The sequence below is a fragment of the Pantherophis guttatus genome, chromosome 2 (genome assembly GCF_059756535.1).
Source record: "Pantherophis guttatus breed Tessera chromosome 2, ASM5975653v1, whole genome shotgun sequence".
In the NCBI taxonomy this organism is placed as follows: Eukaryota; Metazoa; Chordata; class Lepidosauria; order Squamata; family Colubridae; genus Pantherophis; species Pantherophis guttatus.
Window position 1 is genome coordinate 120,523,643 of NC_142064.1, and position 19,363 is coordinate 120,543,005.

Sequence of the window (19,363 nt, forward strand, 5' to 3'; positions counted from 1 at the left end):
CTTTGATTCCCTCTTGTAACTAGGCTACTATATATACTAGCAAAGTTAGGGATCTGTCTATTTGTAAAAGATGTTCAGCTCCCCCCATTTTTTGCCCCAGCAGCCAGGAGAGTCATTTGGGATACTGAAACCATATTCGATAGCTAGCCAAATGGCTCTATTTGTAACTGCTCTCAAGAAAAACAGGGCAACATGCAAGCAACTTTAGCCAGAATGGAGAACTGCTAAATTATCACTCCCGGCAATCACAGCCTACTGTGTCCCTACTCTTCCCTACCTGGTTCCAGGGCACGTTGATGTTGTATCCCTCTCCCCGACCTCTGCCCACTGCGTGACTGTCAGATTCTGGAAGGTGGGGCCAGAAATTCCCTCCTTCGTAGCGATGGATGGAGAAATAAAGGACGCTAGGAAAAGCAGTCACGGCAGATTCAGCAGTGAAGAGAAACAAAGCCACTAGCCAAGCCCCAGCCCTCTGAACCCAATCTGGGTGCAGCCTGTATTTAACCCCAAACTGATTTGCTCTGCTTTTGCCAGCTCTCCTCATCCACTATAGAATGTCCCAAGATCTCCAGTTAAATAAAGCTCATCCCTTGATTGGGCACCTGGGATTCTCCTCAAAGAGGTATTGAAGGCCTTGCCCGTGGTGCACATCCCAGTCAACGATAAGCACCCTGGAAGAGAAAGAAATGTAAATGTAATGAACGAAAAAGGAAGTACATGAAAGGCAGCATCTGAAAAAATATGCTAGCATCAATCCGGTTGCTAGCATCTCTTCAAGGAGTCATGGGAACTGTAGTCCTACGGTGGTTGGGAGACAACTCCGCTTTCTCATTAAACTACTATTCCCAGGATTCCTTATAAAAGCAGTGATACTGTCATGACCAATGATACAGGCATGGATTTCACTACTTTAAGTTCTAGGCGGGGCAGTAACAGAATAGAAATGATAGTTTAGTAAATGTTCAATGGAAGACCAAAATGGATTGTAACTGGGTATTGAGACACATCCTCCAAAAATTGAGGTGTGTGGAATGACTATGACTAGTTGTTCAAATATCTAACACTTTGTATTGATTCAGCATCTTGGCTTATCCTCAATCAATCAATCCACATAATGTAGAGGAATGGAAGAACATTGGCTCATGCTTGTGGCAAATTGTCCAGAGGTGGGTTCTACTTACCTCTGCTACTGGTTCGCAACGGGAACGCGCATGCGCGCGCTTGCTTTGCTCGCTCGCACACGCTTCTGCACATGCACAGAAACTTCTGCACATGCACAGATTGTTCATGATGATGTCCGGGCGGGTGGGCGGAGCCTCCTGCCACCATTACTACCGGTTTGCAAGAACCGGACCGAACTGGGAGCAACCCACCACTGAAACTGTCCAACAATCAGCCTTAACTGTTATCTCTCCTCTTCATAGCTACTCACCGCTCCACCCCCAATTTCTGTCGGGCATATTGTGCTGCAATGCCAATGTTGTTGAACATGCAGTAGCCATTCATCTTGCTGCGGTGAGCATGGTGTCCTGGAGGCCTGAAACCCAAAAGATACAGTGGCTCAATGTAGAATTAGATAATCATAGCCCAGCCATCGAGGAAAAAAGAAAAGTGTGCCTAAATGTTAATGTGACTACAGTGCACATTCAATTATCAATTTTGTACCTTTTGCTCTGAATGCTAAAGAAAGCATGCTTGGGCCATCATTCCCATACGTTTTTAAGGACATAAAGTTCAAAAATTGTGAGGAGTCACTCTGGCTACTTTCATATAAGGTTCTTACAATACTGTGTAAGTGAAAATGTTCTCATATGAAAAAAATTACAGAGATTAAGGTATGACTTCTTTTTGATTCAATCATTATTTTCCTCACATCTTCTCACATTTTCATTAAGAGAGGAAGACAGCGACACAATACTTTGGTTGTTAATTCTAAGATGGGTGAATTCCATCACGTATTTTCCTTCTGGATCGGCTGGACTATCACATCCATCCTCCATAAACAAGCACATGTATACACACAAAGTCAAGACATTGACAATCCTGCCTTTACAAATATTCCTCCATTTACAACCACAACTGGGCCCAGAATCTTGGCTGTTGACTGAAGTGGTCATTGAGATGCCACATAACCACTTTGCTTAACGACCACAATTCCATTACTCCCTGCTGCGGTCATTAAGCATCCCCTCCAAAGGGGAAAATGTTTGCGAACGCCAGTGCTGTGAGGTTTTTAGAATGCTGGCATTCACCAGCATTTTCACCAGATTTGAGGTCCATTCCTCAAGCATACAGGAGGATTTCCCCTCTCCTGCATGGAAGGGGAAATCCCTCGGCTTGCCAGGGGAATGAACCTCAAATCCAATACCTGTTCTGCTTGCAACCTTCTCTGTCAGCTTCCCTGCTGACTTTCTGGACAAACAAGCACAGAACATTGCAAATGATAATTACATGATCGCAAAGCACTTAACAATCACTCATAAACATAAATATGTTACCAAGTGTCTGAAATGGGATTATGTGACCGGAGGGGCAGAAACACAATATTTTACAACGTCTAGAAGTACTTTACATTCTGATGCTGTGGTGACGATAAAGGGTTGTTAAATGACCGGCTGTAAGTCAAAGACTACCTAAACTGGGTTATCAGCTAGGAATATTGCCCTCATTTTTCTCTTCCATCTGCTTTACTGTAGTTTTACCCTGTTGCTATTTAATGCAACCTTCACCACGTGAGGCCCTCTGGATGTGAACTGGTTCCCAGAATGGCCTAGCCAGTATGGTCAACCAGATTCTGAGAGTTAAATCCAACACATCTGGAAGGCAGCGGATTAGAAAGTCTGTTTTGTAGATAAGGGAAATCTCTTCTCTACTGGCTAGCGGGCAAGAAATAAGAAGATAACAAATACAAGTTATGTTTCTGGGCTTGTTGTGTACACAAACCACTGTGAGAATGTGCCCCTTCCCTCACTGCCAAGGGAGCTATCAAATGGTAGATATACCATCTGACAGGCATGGCAAAGGGCACTGCATTACTGTTTTGAGTCAAGCAAAAATGAAAATAATAATCTATTTGCACCTTACCTGACCACAGCTAGACCATTACGGAGTTCTCCAGACCACACTTTCTCCACGAGTTGCAAGACAGAACCAGCAGCAAGGCAGGCACAGCGGTAGAAATTCTTTGGCAGGAATTGAAAATCAGGTTAGCAAAGCCTACTACAGTATCAGGGTTTCTCCTGATGCAGAAGAACAGATGGAATCCCATTAAATTGCTTGTTTTTAGCTCCACCCCCACCCCCCCCTCAGAAAAAGCAAAACAAAACAGGACATGGATAGATGTGTTCGTCTGGAGGTGCAAAGAAAAAAGAAATCCAAGAAGCCCCAAATCCAACAGCAAGTTATATTTAATAATGTATAATTAGTTATGGAAGAAATTATAGGATCTGAATAATTTATTGTTCTAGCTACTAAACTAAATTTTTTGATTCCAGAAATGGGTTTTAAACGCACTCCCTTCCCTCTTTAAGTAACGTCAGAGGAAAAATTATCTAGAATGGAGAACTTTATTTACAAGTATCAGAAAATATATAGCAATGGAGAAAAAAAATATAAGATATGGAAAATCTTACAATATCATTTATATTTCCCCCTGTTCTCAGATCTCTCTTCCCCAAAACTGTGATGCCTTATTTCTGGAGAATTTCACCCCACGTGCTCATTTCTCCAAGAATCCTCCATAAGAAGATGCCAGAACATGACTGCAACACATTGTTCCATCAGATGTGCTGCTATGCAAAGTATTTATACAGTATAAATTCTACCCATTACCTTGGTTTTGCCTCTTGGATATTAGGTAAGTATATGTGTAACACAGCCTTAGAATGAGTGACATTCCCCAATTCAGTGCTGTTTGCAGTTCAGAAAAAAATCACTAGAAGTTTCCAAAGAGTACAGCCTGCCAACTCTGCACCAAGTATTATAGTTACAAACGGTAGACATTTCTGCCTTTAAACATAACTCTGAAGATACTCACTGGATGCAGGTAAACAGAATCAAAGGTATCTGCCAGAGACCTTAACTCAGTCTCACTCATTGTTTCAGTCGATTTCATGAGGGTCAAGTATTCTTGACTGTTAAGAAAGAGATATTCACGTGTTCAGCTGCAGCTCAGTCACTGCCTCCCCACCCCTCAGCTCTGCCACAACTCCAAGATTTGCTTTCACCTGTGAGCCAAGAGGATCTCTTTCTCAGAAATTTCTCGGCCCTGCAAGGAGAGATAAGAATAAAGATATTTCATTCTCTACTGATTGCTTATCACATGTCCATTCCCTGACTTCTTCAAGGACCTCAGGACATGTTGTAGATGTCTAACTCATCTCTCTCCAAATATTGATTCTATAAGCTGGGGTAGGAAACTTTTTGGTGGCTAGGGGCACCAAATGGTTTGAGGAGACATTATTAGGTGGGCTGATGATTCAAATGCGGGCAACCACTGCCAGATCATAGCCTTTCCTATCGGTTTGGGGGTTTTTTTGGGAGGGGGAGTGGGGAGATCAGGCTAAGGTTTTGCTAGATACTGAATTTAATTTATTTATTTAAAATGCCTTATCTGTTAGGGGAACCTGGCTATTTTTATGCTTCCCACCTCACAATAAAGAGAGAAATAAAGCTCAGAGGACTAAAAAAAAAAAAGGAGTTGGGTAGAGCCACAGGTTGCCTACTTCTCCTCTAATTACTGCATCACTGCAATGTATCCTGAACCTGTCCACAAATTCTTGCTTGTTCTCATCTGCTCCCTCTCTTACCGTCACTGGGACACAGCGTTCCAACAGTTCATACTGAAGTAATTTGTCCCGAATGGTCACCAGTCGCTCCGGGCACTCTGGGAAACTAGAAAAAAAAAAGACAACAAAGGGCACATGTAGAGACAGATCAACAACTCATTAACTCAAGAGGCAAATAATGGAGTTGAGATGGTTTGGAGAAGAAAGAAACAAAGGTGGGCTGGCATTCTTTCTCCAGAACCCATTCTTTATCTGGATAATTCAGGAATGCAGCAAAACAAGCAAGAAGGGAGAAGGAGAAGGAAGTGTGAACTATGGTTGTAGTGGGAGAATGGCAGAGGGCATTTAAACCATTGTAATAGGTATCATCATAACAGGTGGAGCAGAATTAAGGGCTGAGAACAGGAGGAAATAAAGTGGAAGGGAGACAGTAGGGCTACAAAAGTTAGTGCTAGGGAGCAGAGGCCACATTCTGGAAATCATCTGGGAATGCTTGTGAGAGCAAAGTCCTTTGAATCTGCATAATTGTGCAAAAGATGATAATTTACAGAGGATCTGGAAGTTCGCACACAAAATTAACAGGGCTGAATTTTCTACAATGAAAGTTTCTAGACCCATGATGGCGAACCTATGGCACGCGTGCCACTGAGCCATATCTGTGGGCACGTGAGCGTTGCCCTAGTTCAGCTCCAGCACGCATGCGTGCCCCAGCCACCTGATTTTCAGCCCTTCTGGGCCCAATGGAAGTTAGGAAACGGGCTGTTTCCAGCCTCCTGAGGGCCTTCGGGGGGGGGAAGGCAGTTTTCACCCTCCCCAGGCTCCTAGAAAGCCTCTGGAGCCTGGGGAGGGCAAAAAACGGGCCTACCAGGCCCACTGTGCCAAAAGCGGGGGAGTGCGGGGGGGGTCCACACACATATGTGCGGGGGGGCAGGGGGCATTGAATTATGGGTGTGGGCACACATGCACGCAAACCCCCTGAGCTCCCCCCACTTTTGGCACACTATGGCAAAAAGGTTAGCCATCACTGTTCTAGACCATATGGTAAAGATGCACTGTTTTGGGAATGTCCTGAAGCCAAGTATATAGCTATTTCTCTATGACTTCTACGGATAAGACCTTCTACACACTTGGCTGAGAAGCTAGCTCTGCTCTTTTCACCCTTCTCTTCCTCAAAACAACTAAAGAACTGTAGAATCGGGTTCATCTGCTGCTCATGCAGCACTTACACCAACACATTTTCCTTCAGAGGCAGAAGAATAAGACAGCTCAGAGTTTCTGGGCGGTTTACTGGAGGCAACGTCGAACAATCCTAGCAGAAGAATCCTGACAATTCTGAAGGACAACATATTGGGAGAAACTGCTCTGTAGAATTTCTGCGCTCTTGTCAAGCCCAACCACAGGCATTGGATTTGTTAAAACGCCTGGAAAAACTCCCTCCTAAAACTGACCTAGCTAGGCATATTTTCAAAGTGTGGTCCAAACAACATGCAAAATCTGCTGTGGCCTTTGAGCCAAAAGAAGTTGTGTGTGTGTGCCTATTATAGCTGCTGTGAAGCAGGGACATTATTTATTCATTTAGAAAATTTATATTGCCCCCTACTCGCACATGGCAACTCAAGATGGTTTACAAGGATATAAAAACACAGTACAAAAATAAAAATAATAAAAAAGAAAAACAATAAAATAATAAGCATTAGCTAAGCAATCCCAAGCAATACTGACAGACTCTTCATATATTGATAGTGCTGTCTTTTTTAGATTCTCCATGGAAATAGAATTTTGGAACTAGGCATGAAATCAAAAGACTAAAAAAAATCACTAAACAAAACTGAAATCACTAAGCCAAAACTGAAACCCAACCTCATTGAATGCAATAGGAATAATTCCTGCTACATCTGCTGGGACTGGAAGCCACCTCATGCTTAGCCAACAACTCTCTATGTGCTATATGGCAGCTTTAACATGCATCCTTCCAATCCTCGAGTGGACAGAAAAATATGCCAGCATGATTTGGGCTGTGCCAATTGCCAAGCAACAATCTGCATCAATAATAAATCTGGTGAATAGTCCTGCCCTCAAGAGTTTTATTGGAGGAGAATTTAAGGACAGTGATTGACGGATTTCCTGGCTATGTTTCCTCCCGCTCACCCGGCTGGTAGGAAAAAATACCACCAGCCTTCTTAAATGGGAACTGAGCCTGGGTGACTGTGGGCAATGGCTTGGGACAGAGGTTTTGATCGCCTTTCAAAATGTCCAACTCCCTGATGCATGTCACAGATGTGCCCACATCACTCAAGTGGTTTCTTAATATGGTCTGCTGGTCTTAACATATGCCCAAAGGTAGCCTCGTAGCATAAAGAAGGATGTGAAGTGGAAGAAGGGAAGGAACCTATAAGACACCTTAAGAGAGCTCTCTACTTCATCCTCCTCCCAAGCCTGTTAATCAGCTTGGTTTTTAAAATATATTTTTATCAGTTTTCTAAAAAGCCAGCAGATCTAAGTTCAGACATAGATTGGGCGAGAGGTCATAGGTATAGTAGAGGAACTGGAAGAGGCATATGGAAGCACATCCTTCCTTCTGCCTCACCCTGCACCTAAAAAGAGAAACTGACAGAATTCTTATTAATTTCATGCTATTTTCCAAATGTCCCAAATCAGTTAAGTGCTGACAATGCTGACAGGAAATAGTTGCAAACTGAGAAGTATCTTAAAAATTCACATGTCACTGGAGTAGGTAATTGGTACCTCCTATCCAAAGTAATAAAAGCAATAAGAAGTTTTTGTCAGCAGAAGTATTGAGAAACCTGTAATGTACTCATGAGGCTCAAAATCAGACACACAGCTGGTAGCCAAGCTCACTTCTCTGATTTTAAAATCAACCTTGCATGCAGAACACATTAGCTCTGTTTTTTTTAAAACAGGTTTGCTGGTCTTTCAAAAGACCAATAAAATATATTTTTTGTTTTTAAAAGAAAAATCTGTCGCTCTTCCAGAAGAACACTAGCCTTATGTTGATGCGTCATGAAGCATTGGTCAAATATGAAGAATGCTAAATGTGGTGACAAAAGAGAGCTAGTTCTCAGCCTCTGATCACATCACCTCAAACACAGAAAATGAGGCAATGAAGAATATTTGTATGGTAACATTTGTGTCGAGAGAGAAAGAAAAACACTACTTTAAAATCAGAACAGCTAAATATGAATGATAGCTATCTCCACAGGTGACCAAGATAAGCATCTTTGTGTTGAAATTAGGAACGTAAGGATGAGTCCTCTCTTGTATGCCCCGAAGCAGACTTTTTAGAAATATTTCTAAAGTTTGTCAAAGTCAGTTCTTCCTAAACTGATGCTCTACAAATATTACTAACTCTCATCATCCCCTTCACTACGTGGTGATAGCTGACTAGGAAATAATGGAAGTTGTCCAATACATCTGGGGGCAGTTTGAAAAGGGCTGTTACAGGGCTTGTAAACGTAGACCACAAATTCACTGATATTATGAGGAGAGAGGAAGAATGATTTACAGCTGTACAGACTGGAAATGAAGAGTCAACTGTTATTGCAAATACAGAAGTGCTGATGCAGTGTTCTCACAAATTTAGAACACCTATATATGGAAAGGAACTTTTAAAAGGTTATTAACTCCTTTCCTATTTTAGTAGAAAATAACCATTTTCTAGAAGCAGGGAAATTCTTTTCATTTATACTTTGGGCCTATTCATACTTGCAAAGGACAAAATAAAACCTGACGTAGTATATTATTTAAAAAATCATTAATATAATCCCTTTCTTTGTTGATTTTGCAAAACGACTCCTATATTATCAGAATGGAATAGACATCACTTTCGCATATTTTAAGATTTTAAGATTTTAAATATCAGCTCTTTGAGATAGTCCAGATAGGAAGCCAATGCCATGAGTACTAACATTACCTTTATTGCAAAAAATAAGTGTGAAAGCACATTTCTCTCTCCTCACCTTTACAGTCAAAGAAACTAGAGAGAATCTCTTTGGAGACACTTATCATGTCCCCATTTTTTTTTTTTTAAATTTGATTTATATGCCGCCCTTCTCCGGAGACTCAGGGCGGCTTACAATGCGTTAAGCAATACCCTTCATCCTTTTGTATATTTATACAAAGTCAGCTTATTGCCCCCACAAACTGGGTCCTCATTTCACCTACCTTAGAAAGGATGGAAGGCTGAGTCAACCTTGAGCCTTGGAGAGATTCGAACCAGCAGTAATTGCAGGCAGCTGCAATTCTGTGGGCTTATCTGGCCTTTCTCCTGGCTTCGGTTCTTCCTTCTCCCGTCTTTCAAGGACATTCCCACAGACCATTACATCAATCGATATTAAATTTATGGATGTTTTCAATGTGACCGGTTGTAAGCCACAAATAATCATTCAAATATGCAGCATATTGTGACTGATTGATTTCTCCTGTTGCCCATCTAGAGTGAGTCTCTTCTGCTTCACGGTCCCCACAATACTATTAAATTAGAAAGGGCAAAATGGATAGGATCTCTATAGGAAAGTTAGTTTCTGAGTCTACTTAAGTATATCTAATCCTGTTCTAGATGAAAGCGGATAAGATCCAATATGAATTTATTAGGAAGTGAATTTGTTTGTGGTCACTGGGGCTCCCTTTCACATAACAGGCATTAGGATTCCAGTCAGCATTACCCAATGGCATTTCTTTCTCCAAATTTAAGGATGATTGCATTTAACAAAGAAGAATATTATTTTAAGATGGAAACTTCACAATGAACAAGGATCAAGGGTATAGGGCTGCTATTTAGGGCTGGAGATGAATCCAATGAGGAATCAAGGAAGAAATAAAAGGATTATGGTCATCATATCCAGGGAATTACACTGAGATTACATGGAAAAGTGAGCCAAGTGGGTGGAATAAACACACACACCACAGAATTACAGGCAGCACAAAGGGAAATAAGAACAGAATTATATATTTACCCACATCCAAACCAAGGTTATTCTTCCTCCCTCTGCCAGGAAAAAAAATCAGTGGTTTGGAATGATGAAACATATTCACTTCAGACTTTAATGCTGCTTTCAATTAATTACAAAAGGGAAAAGCAGTCCAGCAGGAACATAGACTATTACATCCTCACATTTCCTGCCATGTGATTTTACACAAGAACCTTTCTTCCCTCCTATTTTCTTATAAAATCCGGAGTATTCATCATCATAAGGCAGGTCAATACTACAAAATGAGTGAACACAGACACAATCAAAACTGAGAACACACTTTCTGGAAGTGCATTCACATACTGGCATATTGAGACCAGGATTGCCATCATTAAGGAATGCAGTCTTAAAACCTTTACTACTTTACTGTGCTTTACTTCCCCAAGATATGCAGGTCATTAATTGGGAAGAGACAGAAGTCTCAGGTAAGCAGCAAAAGTGTTCAGCAAGGGGGTGGGGAAAATTGGGGATGGCCTAGGACAGCTGGCAAGAAGCTGTGCATGGATTGCGCGGGACTGGAGCAGATTGGTGCAGGAGAGAAAAAAGATGAGAATGACTTACCCGAGTAACCTCTCACTTTCCCTGCTGGCTTTCCCACTTATTTTGTGAAAAGCCTGCAGGGAAGGTTGCAAATGGCGATATGACTGCAGTTCCCTAATTGCAAATGAGACACCTGAGCGCCCAAGTTTGCAATCACGACTGTGGGGATGCTGCAATATCTGGAGTTTCAAGGATTGGCTGTACATCCATTTTTTTCAATGCCATCATAACTTTGAACAGTTGCTCAATGAACTGAAATAAGCCAAGGACTACCTGCACAGTATTTTGATCAGATACACAATGGTGTTTCCAAGACAGAATATTGAGAGGGGAGGGATCTATAATCATTTGCAGCATTTGAAAGGATTCATTAACCATTCTAATCCAATTCTCTGATCCTGAGAAATGTATCTCCTATCCATATCTTTTTATTTAGAAGAGAGTTCCACTGCTTTCATGGATATTTCAAGTAAGCACCGTATGGCAGAAATCACCAACTCTGGAAGTTTGTAGGCATCTTTCAGTATCTAAACAGGTACCCAAGGCAATCACAAAATGAATTCAGCAACGTAAGAATAAATGAGATATTGGTTTTAGCAAGGGAAGTCCCACCCCTCATTCCAATGACTAGAGAAAAGTATCTCCATGCTCTAAATGGAGGGAATCCTCCCTTTACAAAAAGATCCTTGAGGGAGGAATTCTGCAACCACTTTTCACCACTGTTATTGGTTTTTATTTTTCAAAGCAAATAAAATAATGCTCCATTCAGTACAAGAGTCATAGGAGGGTACTATAGTTACAAACACCATGTTGGTGTCAGCCTTTGAGGTAAACCAGGTGTGAGGAAAATCAGTTTTTAGTTGAATGGAATGGGCTAGATCAAATTGATAAATAGAGATACAAGGATTTTGACTTTGAACCACAGCCTGTTATCTTATTCAAAAATTCCCATTGATTTGTCCTTAAAGTACCAATGGGAGATGTTTTCCTTTTGGTAACTGGCATTCCCAAACTGCCTCATCTTGATTTATGGGAGATGCTTTCCTCTCTTGTTTCATTGCTTTATTCTTCTCTCCTCTTGTTTTATTGCTTTGTTCCTCTTTTTTGCTTAACTGAAGGTAAACAAGCACAGGAAGTAACCTGCAATCCATTAATTATGAATATGCATGATTATCTTATCTGTTGCTTATGCATTAAATTCTCTCTCCTTTCTGAGATGTATAAATATAAGTGGGTTCCTTTGTCGGCTGGCATCTTTCTCAATATCCTTTAGAGGGAGTGCCACCAAAACAAACCATGCAGTGACCCTTGAATTTGCTTTGGGTTTTGTGTTGAAATCCATACAAGTTAGGAGTTAGGTGCCATAAAATTATTGAAACTTTACTTTGTTGTTACAGGATATTATAATAGAATCCTGAAATCCTGACAGTTTCCCTCTCTTTTTCCTCTTATACTAAAGACAGTCAAGATGGGACAATCTGGCATTTTTTTCCTCAACCCCTCCTGTTTTTCCAGGCTAAGATGCCTTCATAATGGCTATCACATACCTCTTCAAGATCATCTTCATATTCCTCTACTTCATATTCTTCTTGCTATATTAGGATAGCTAAGGCAGTGGTTCCCAATCATTTCCTTCACGTTTAGCAATATATCATAACTGATTTTTTTTTCTAAGTCATCATGTAAATCAAGAATCAGAAAGACACTACCACAGTGCATGGGCAAAGGCACCACTCCATAAATACAATTAAAATTACTTAAAATTTATGTTTTAAAATGGCTAAATTTCATGGCATTTTGATTTTCCCCTGGATATTATACAATAATTTTGGTGAAAATATCATTTTTCCCCCCAAGGCTTTGAGTGAGATTGCAAAATCTCACAAGATATTAGCCACTATAATATACATTTTTATTTTGGCATGTACTACATGGGTTACCCGCAGTAACTTGGCAGAAGTTGAAGGGAAGTACTATGACTTGAAAGGTAATGGTAGAAGTGAGGCTGACTCTACAAAGTGAGTTTTTAGGCATGTCTACACGTACTACACATTATATTAGGTTTTCTGAAAAAAAACAGAATAGAACAGAAAAAGTAGGACTAAATGTATGATTCAGAGAAACTACGAGGGTTGGTGGTAGTGATTAAAACTAGGACAATATTTGGTCCCTGACTGGTCATTTGGTAAGGATTACATATCATACAATAGGTTCAGATAAATCTACACCAAGGGAGACAACTTGATATTCTGATTTTGGACTATAGTTCCATTGGTTATGCTGGTTAAGGCAGATGGGACAGGAACTCTGAAATTTATAGAAGGCATCAGGTGCCTGGCCCTACCTTGCTTGCAGGAAGCAGGAAGATTAACTTGGCTTTTCCTCATTAAATGAGACAGTTTTATTCACACAACCAATACATTTTCTTTTATTTAAATAAACCCAAGCAATTACCCAGTACAATTGATCAAAAACAAAACAAAAGCTCCAAATCCATGATTACTGAAATGAGGTTCTACATTAAAGTATGTATTTGCACCTTAGAAGAATTTATGAAAATCACCAGCAAATCAGAGTCACATTCACTTCTATCCTAACTGTATTGATTAAGAGAGCTCTGTTAAACTGAGTGCTGAAGAAACAGACAAATGTAGGTTCTTGTTCACAGCACTTACTTGCTATCTGCCTGTGGGAAATCCTGAAGCAAGACAGAACGGTAAAATCATTTTCATTTCATTTAACTTTTCAGCATGTGGGATTCTAAAGCCCATTGTTTCTGAATATGGCCATCCTGTGTGGTTCCTTGTTGAGCTACCAATCCTTCATTAATTTGTCTATTAATACTTGTTTAAAAGCAGCCGGCTGAACTTCAAGAAGATTCTTGATGAAATATTATTTGTTAGGCAAGCAATTCATTTTATTTGTAATCTCTGGGATAGATACTGTTGAGATTTTCATTTACCCCCACACCAAGGACTTACAAATTGAAATACCTACTTTTCTTTAAAAAACTTTCACTGGGTGAAAAATGGAAAGGCAGATAAAGTCTTTTAGGATTAAGCACATGTAAAACTGAGATTAAGAGACTGTAATCTTGAAAAAAAAATCCTGAAAATTAAAAGACCTATAAATTAAAACAATACAGCTCAGCTATTACACTTAAGGCTCAAAACCCCATCCTTTCACCCTAGATACCTTTCATCCCATGGGCAGCAAAATTCTGTCATTCGATTATCCCAAATCAGTCCAGTTCCTAAGGGAGCAGCACATTCTGAAGTAAGATCCTATTTAAGAAAGAACAACACAAAAGTGGTGCATGCAGGAAAAACATACTAATCCTAACCCTCCCCAATAAGGCCATACCTTAATACTCACTCCCTCTCATTCTTGCTCACAGGAGCAAAATTAGATATGATATAATATCCTCTATTAGCTCTTCCTAACCTGACACTCTTCAAATATGTTGGACTAAATGCTACTGGTAGATGGGGCAATAGTTTAACAGTTTACATTTTCTGCTAGAGAAAAGTTCCCTGAGGATGGGCTCCAGCCTGAGTCCAAAAATTTGGAAGAGTAAACTCTGGTCATAGTGACCGAGCCAACTGGATCTTGCAACATTATCCTGGGACACATATATTTGCCTTTATTCACAATAGTTTAAATTCAATAAATTAAGGGAAAAGAGAATGTGCAAAACGACAATAGATGTGCAGAAGAGGATAAATTATTATTATGGATGATTGCACAGCCAGCCAGAGGTTTAGATTGGATTTGGCATTTTTATTCACCTACTGTACAGGTGTCAAACTCGATCATGTCATGTGACATATTGTGATTTTTTTTTTTTTTTGCCTTTGCAGAGCCGGGGTGGGCATGCCCTGCGCGAGACACATCCAGCCTGTAGGCCACCAGTTTGACAGGACAGACCTATTGAGTCTGTCTCAAAGACATGAGATAGGTAGATGTTATTGCTTCATGGTGTTAAAGGTATCATTGCAGGATGAAGCAGTGATGGTAGAAATGAGGTTATCAAGAGTGGCACTTTTAAATAGTTTAGGATCTTTTTTTTTTTTAATTTGATTTATATGCCGCCCTTCTCCGAAGACTCAGGGTGGCTTACAATGCGTTAAGCAATAGCCTTCATACTTTTGTATATTTATACAAAGTCAGCTTATTGCCCCCACAATCTGGGTCCTCATTTTACCTACCTTAGAAAGGATGGAAGGCTGAGTCAACCTTGAGCCTGGTGAGATTTGAACTTGCAGTAATTGCAGGCAGCTGATGTTAATAACAGTGCTTTAGTCTGCTGTGCTACCAGGGCTCAGTTTTGTAACTGAGTTGCTGAGAGAGAGGAAAGTACTACTTAAGTTTTGTTAAGATGAATGGCTAGGACTTAAAAGAAGCTAGGACTTTATTCCTGCAAGAAGACTTGCATCTTCCAGTTCTCTCCCAAAACCAAATGAAGAATTCATAGCTGCTTTTTCAGCCCAGAACTTGGGAATTGAAGGGATCTACCTACCAGTCGCTGCAGGCCCAAAAGCAGTTCCTCAGCATTTTTGTTCATCTTTTTTGCCCGTCCTTTCCGTTTGGCCTCTGGAAGCCCTCCCTTCTTGTTAGCCTTTTTCTAGGGAAACCAAGAGGACATTATTTTGATACACCGACCAGCAACAGAAGTAGCAAAACTCTCCTCTCTTCCATGGGACAGAAAGGGAAGCTCAGCTAACCATACTCCCAGGGAATGATTGATTCCCACAGTCTCTATCACAACAACAGGTTTACTTTACCAATGGAGCCTGAATGTCCAAAGCAGGCACAGATATGGGATCCAATACTGAGGCATTTCCCAAATCAGAAGCCATTGAGATATTGCTTCCTTCAATCCTATGGAAGAAAACCAAACACACATTACAGAAAGTTCCATAACAGATGCTAGAGCATGGCTGTCAAACTTGCGGCCCATGGGCCAGATGAATCACACACTGGCCACGCCCACACCGTTTAGCGAAGGGGGGGAAAGTCCCGATATGTCATGTGACGCCACCATGACGATGCAAGTTTGACACCCCTGTGCTAGAGCATTCAATTCTAAAATCACCCTATGTCTAAATATCTTGTTCTCTGAAATAATCACCAAGAAAGTAGTTGCTTATGTAGGGAAAATCTTAGCTGTCAATGAGTGATTTCTCTTGACCTATAAAGTCCTTGTCAGTTGGTATCTAGTTATCTCTACGGTTATCTACTCCAGTTGGAAATGTTTAACAAATAATGTCATCAAGGAAGTAGTTTCTTGCTTCTAGTAATAAAGAGCTACTGAAGCTAAACAATGCTGCTTTTCAATAGCAATGCTGATTCTCAGGAACAGCCTTGCAGTGGGAATTAGATTAGTCCTCTCCTTAAATTCATTTCCAAAAAATGAAAACAAACACAAAACAGATTCTTAGACCTAACTGTTTATAGGTGGCTTAACATGCCAGTGTGTACTTTGCCTATCATATCTATTTTTGATGTTTTGTTTAAGGTGACCAGATTTTAACATTGGTAAAGAGGGACACCTTTTGGGCGTGGCTTATTTTGTGGGCGTGGCTAGTTGGTCATGTGACTGGGTGGGGGTGGCTAGCTCATCATGTGACCGGGTGGCCATGGCTATGTGTATAGGGACTACTCAGAGGGCTGAAAAAAGTCATTTCTGACAGGTCCTCGCACTTTTGACTGGTCCTCACACTTATGACCATCCTCACATTTATGCCTGTGCAGCATTCTTAACAACCATGTCACTCATTTCACAACTGCTTCTCTTCACCATGGTGATAAGATAGGGCAAAAAATGTAAAATGTGAGGACAGTCGTAAGTTTGAGGACTGGTCAAAAGTGCGAGGACCAGTCAAAAATAACTTTTTCAGCCCTCTGAGTAGTCCATATGTACAAAAGGACTAACCAGAGGGCTGAAAAAAGTCATGTCTGACAGGTCCTTGCACTTTTGACTGGTCCTCACACTTATGACCATCCTCACATTTATGCCCGTGCAGCATTCTTAACAACCATGTCACTCATTTCACAACTGCTTCTCTTCACCATGGTGATAAGATAGGGCAAAAAACATAAAATGTGAGGACAGTCGTAAGTTTGAGGACTGGTCAAAAGTGCAAGGACCAGTCAAAAATAACTTTTTCAGCCCTCTGAGTAGTCCATATGCATAAAAGGATACAGCAATAGAGAGGATGAAGGAAGGGAAGGGAAATTAGAGTAGGAGTGAGAGTAAGAGAGGGAGGAAGAGAGGAGGAGAAGGAGAAAGGAAGAGGAAGTAGGGAGGAGAAGAAGAGAGTGGGGGAAAGAGAAAGTAAGAAGGAAAGAAAAGAGAGAGGTGGTAGGTTTGAGGAGAAAAATTGCTGTACAATAAAAAAGATGAAAGGGAAGAAAGCCAACCCCAAACAAATATAAAGATATTAAGATAAAGAATGAATTATTAAACTTTAAAGAATAAAAGAGAACAAATATGAATAAATAGCAATAATTAGAAACACACATACAAACATACAATGTATTTTCTTTGAACAGAATATTTGGCTGGTTCACAAATTTAAACACTGTTTAGTCATTTCAATTAAATTTACAATTTCTATATTTCCTTTTTGCCATATTTATTTCTCATCTATTTTTTTAAAAAAAATTACCCTTCATCCTCATCTCTAATCTTAATCAAATTCTATTTTTCCCTTCTATTTTATATTATACCCCTTCCCATTGTCATCTATTTTTATATCCATCCTCACATTGTTTAATTATGTAATTATGTAATAGTTGTTTAATACAAATTCAACATTTTAATATAAATCAATTAGTTATATAACTATCTTTTTTGTATATCAATATGAACATGAATATTCCAATTATTTCCATGCAATCCAATTTCTTACAAATCAATTAATTATATTTACCAATAATAATAAATCAAATAATTTCCCCCATATATTCCTCCAAACCACAACTTAACCATTTCTGCTTTCAACACAATATACAATTAATAGTATCTCAATTATTACAATTCCCTAGTTAAATAGAGCTTTTTTTCTTTTGTGTTTTAAAATCTTGAACTCTCCTCCTAAATTTCCCATTGTTTGCAGTTTTGTACCTACCTTTTTTGGTGAGGAAAAAGAAAAAGAAAAAGAAATCTCTCTCTGCCTCATTTTGTCACGTTGCAGCAAAGACCCTGCTTTCGCTTTTGTTTCTTCAGCATAGCTAGGGGGAAAAAAATCTGCTACAGGAAGCCCCGCGGCAAGAGTTTAAACAGTTTTTTTTCCCTCTAGCCGTCAGCTGGGACACAGGAGGCAGCCGGGACTCAGGAGGCAGAATGAAAAATCGGGACTTTTTTAAAACGCCGCGGGACGCGGGACAAATTGCTAAAAATCGGGACTGTCCCGCCAAAAGCGGGACGTTTTGTTTGATTTTAGATATTTATAGTTTAGATTCACTGGAGATATTTCAGATACCTACATGTGTCATATAAGCTTTCAAGAGTTTTGTTTGATTTAATGGAATATAAATGTATTAAATTAATCATGGGGGATTCACTCTTTGTGCTAAGCCATAATACAATTCACTCATTTTAAGCATAGCATGTTGTATGAATCCAGCCACTGTGGTTTATAAACTATTGTCTACTATGGCTTATTGTTATCTGTGCAAAACAGTTCTGGTTTATTTAATACACTGTAATTAACAAAATTATGATTGGTGAACCCAGCAATACACAAACTCCTGTGTAGGCTTATCAGTTAAAATGCAAACTGTGCCCCAATATCTATGGAAACAAATAGGGCTCCAAAGAACAAGGTGTCAAGAAGAAAGATACACTCAGTGGTGGGATTCAGCCAATTCGCACCACTTCGGGAGAATCGGCTGTTAACTTTCTGAGCAGTTTGGTGAACTGGTTGTTGGAAGAAATCATTAGGGCAGAGAACCCGTTGTTAAATTATTTGAACCCCACCACTGGATACATTGTTTTGTAAATCAAAACAAAATTAGAGCTATATTTTATCTTCCACACAAATGGAACAGCAGCAGAAAGGGGTTCAAATGTGCTTAAAATAACAAGGACAGAAACTGTCCTATTTCTACCCAAACATCCAGCTATGATCAGAACCAAACAATGGCCTTTCTTTCTTTCTCCCATGGGCAGCATCATCATCATTCTCTGAAATAATTTTCCTCACTAATAACGTTGCTATTTTGCCTTGGAACCATCAGCTTTCATTTTGACAGAACTTTTTCTCCAGCCATCAGGCTTACCTAGCTGGCTGTCAAACTTGGGATGACCTGAGTGGGATTTACTTCGGAGTAAACCTGGGAGCCCCGTCAGAAGCAGATCTTTACAGACACACCCCCTGTGCCCCCAACACCTTCTCCGACCCTTCTGATGCCCAGGTCTTGTTTGCAGAAGGCATGGCAAAGAACGAACGCCCCCCCCCCCTTTTAGAAACGGGTGCGGTGACGCCACCCTTTGAAAACCACCCCCCCTCGCCTGTCCGCGTTACCAAGGTGACAAGGACCACACCCACCCTCCCTCCAAACCTGCAACTGAAGGACCACTTCCCCACCCTTGGAAGGCAGGGCGGCTCGGAAGGACGCGGTTCCCCGCTGCCCCCTCGACTGCGGGCTGGGGCGACCTGCTCAAGACCAGCTAGCTGGAGCCAAAGACAACCAGGACCTTGCGGGATCGTCCGCAAAAAAAAGAGGGCTTGAAGGATGGCAGGACTCCAAGGGGGCGGGGCGATCACCACGCTCCTCATGATCAACTTGCATGCCCCCCCCCCCCAATGTCTCCAACTCACCTGGGGCTAAGCTGACCGGCCACGCTCTTCCCACGTTCTGAGCCCGGTCTGTCTGTCTGTCTGTCTGTCTCTCTCTCTCTCTCTCTCTCTTCCAGGGCGCTGCCTGATGCTGTCACCTCGGCGCCACTCCCACTCCGCGAGGGAAACCGTTTGTCGCCCTCGGCAGAAACTGGGCGAGACCATTCTGGTCGCGGCGGGTGGGTGGGTGAACCAACTGGCG

General features: G+C 40.8%; 1 protein-coding gene across 2 annotated transcripts in view; it reads right to left on the reverse strand.

The window, feature by feature from the left end:
* HDAC6 (histone deacetylase 6) overlaps window positions 1-19,363 on the reverse strand; it is a 39,574-nt gene extending 20,211 nt beyond the window's left edge. Inside the window, exons 1-11 of one of the 2 annotated variants that reach the window (XM_087888692.1) lie at window positions 19,144-19,363; window positions 15,100-15,196; window positions 14,835-14,939; window positions 13,511-13,599; window positions 4,809-4,893; window positions 4,227-4,267; window positions 4,037-4,133; window positions 3,085-3,182; window positions 1,433-1,537; window positions 603-671; window positions 278-404 (exon numbers count right to left, since the gene is read on the reverse strand). In XM_087888692.1, coding sequence (XP_087744818.1) covers window positions 278-404; window positions 603-671; window positions 1,433-1,537; window positions 3,085-3,182; window positions 4,037-4,133; window positions 4,227-4,267; window positions 4,809-4,893; window positions 13,511-13,599; window positions 14,835-14,939; window positions 15,100-15,174 — 891 coding nt within the window. In that variant the 5' untranslated portion in view covers window positions 15,175-15,196; window positions 19,144-19,363. The other variant, XM_087888691.1, reaches the window with a different exon arrangement.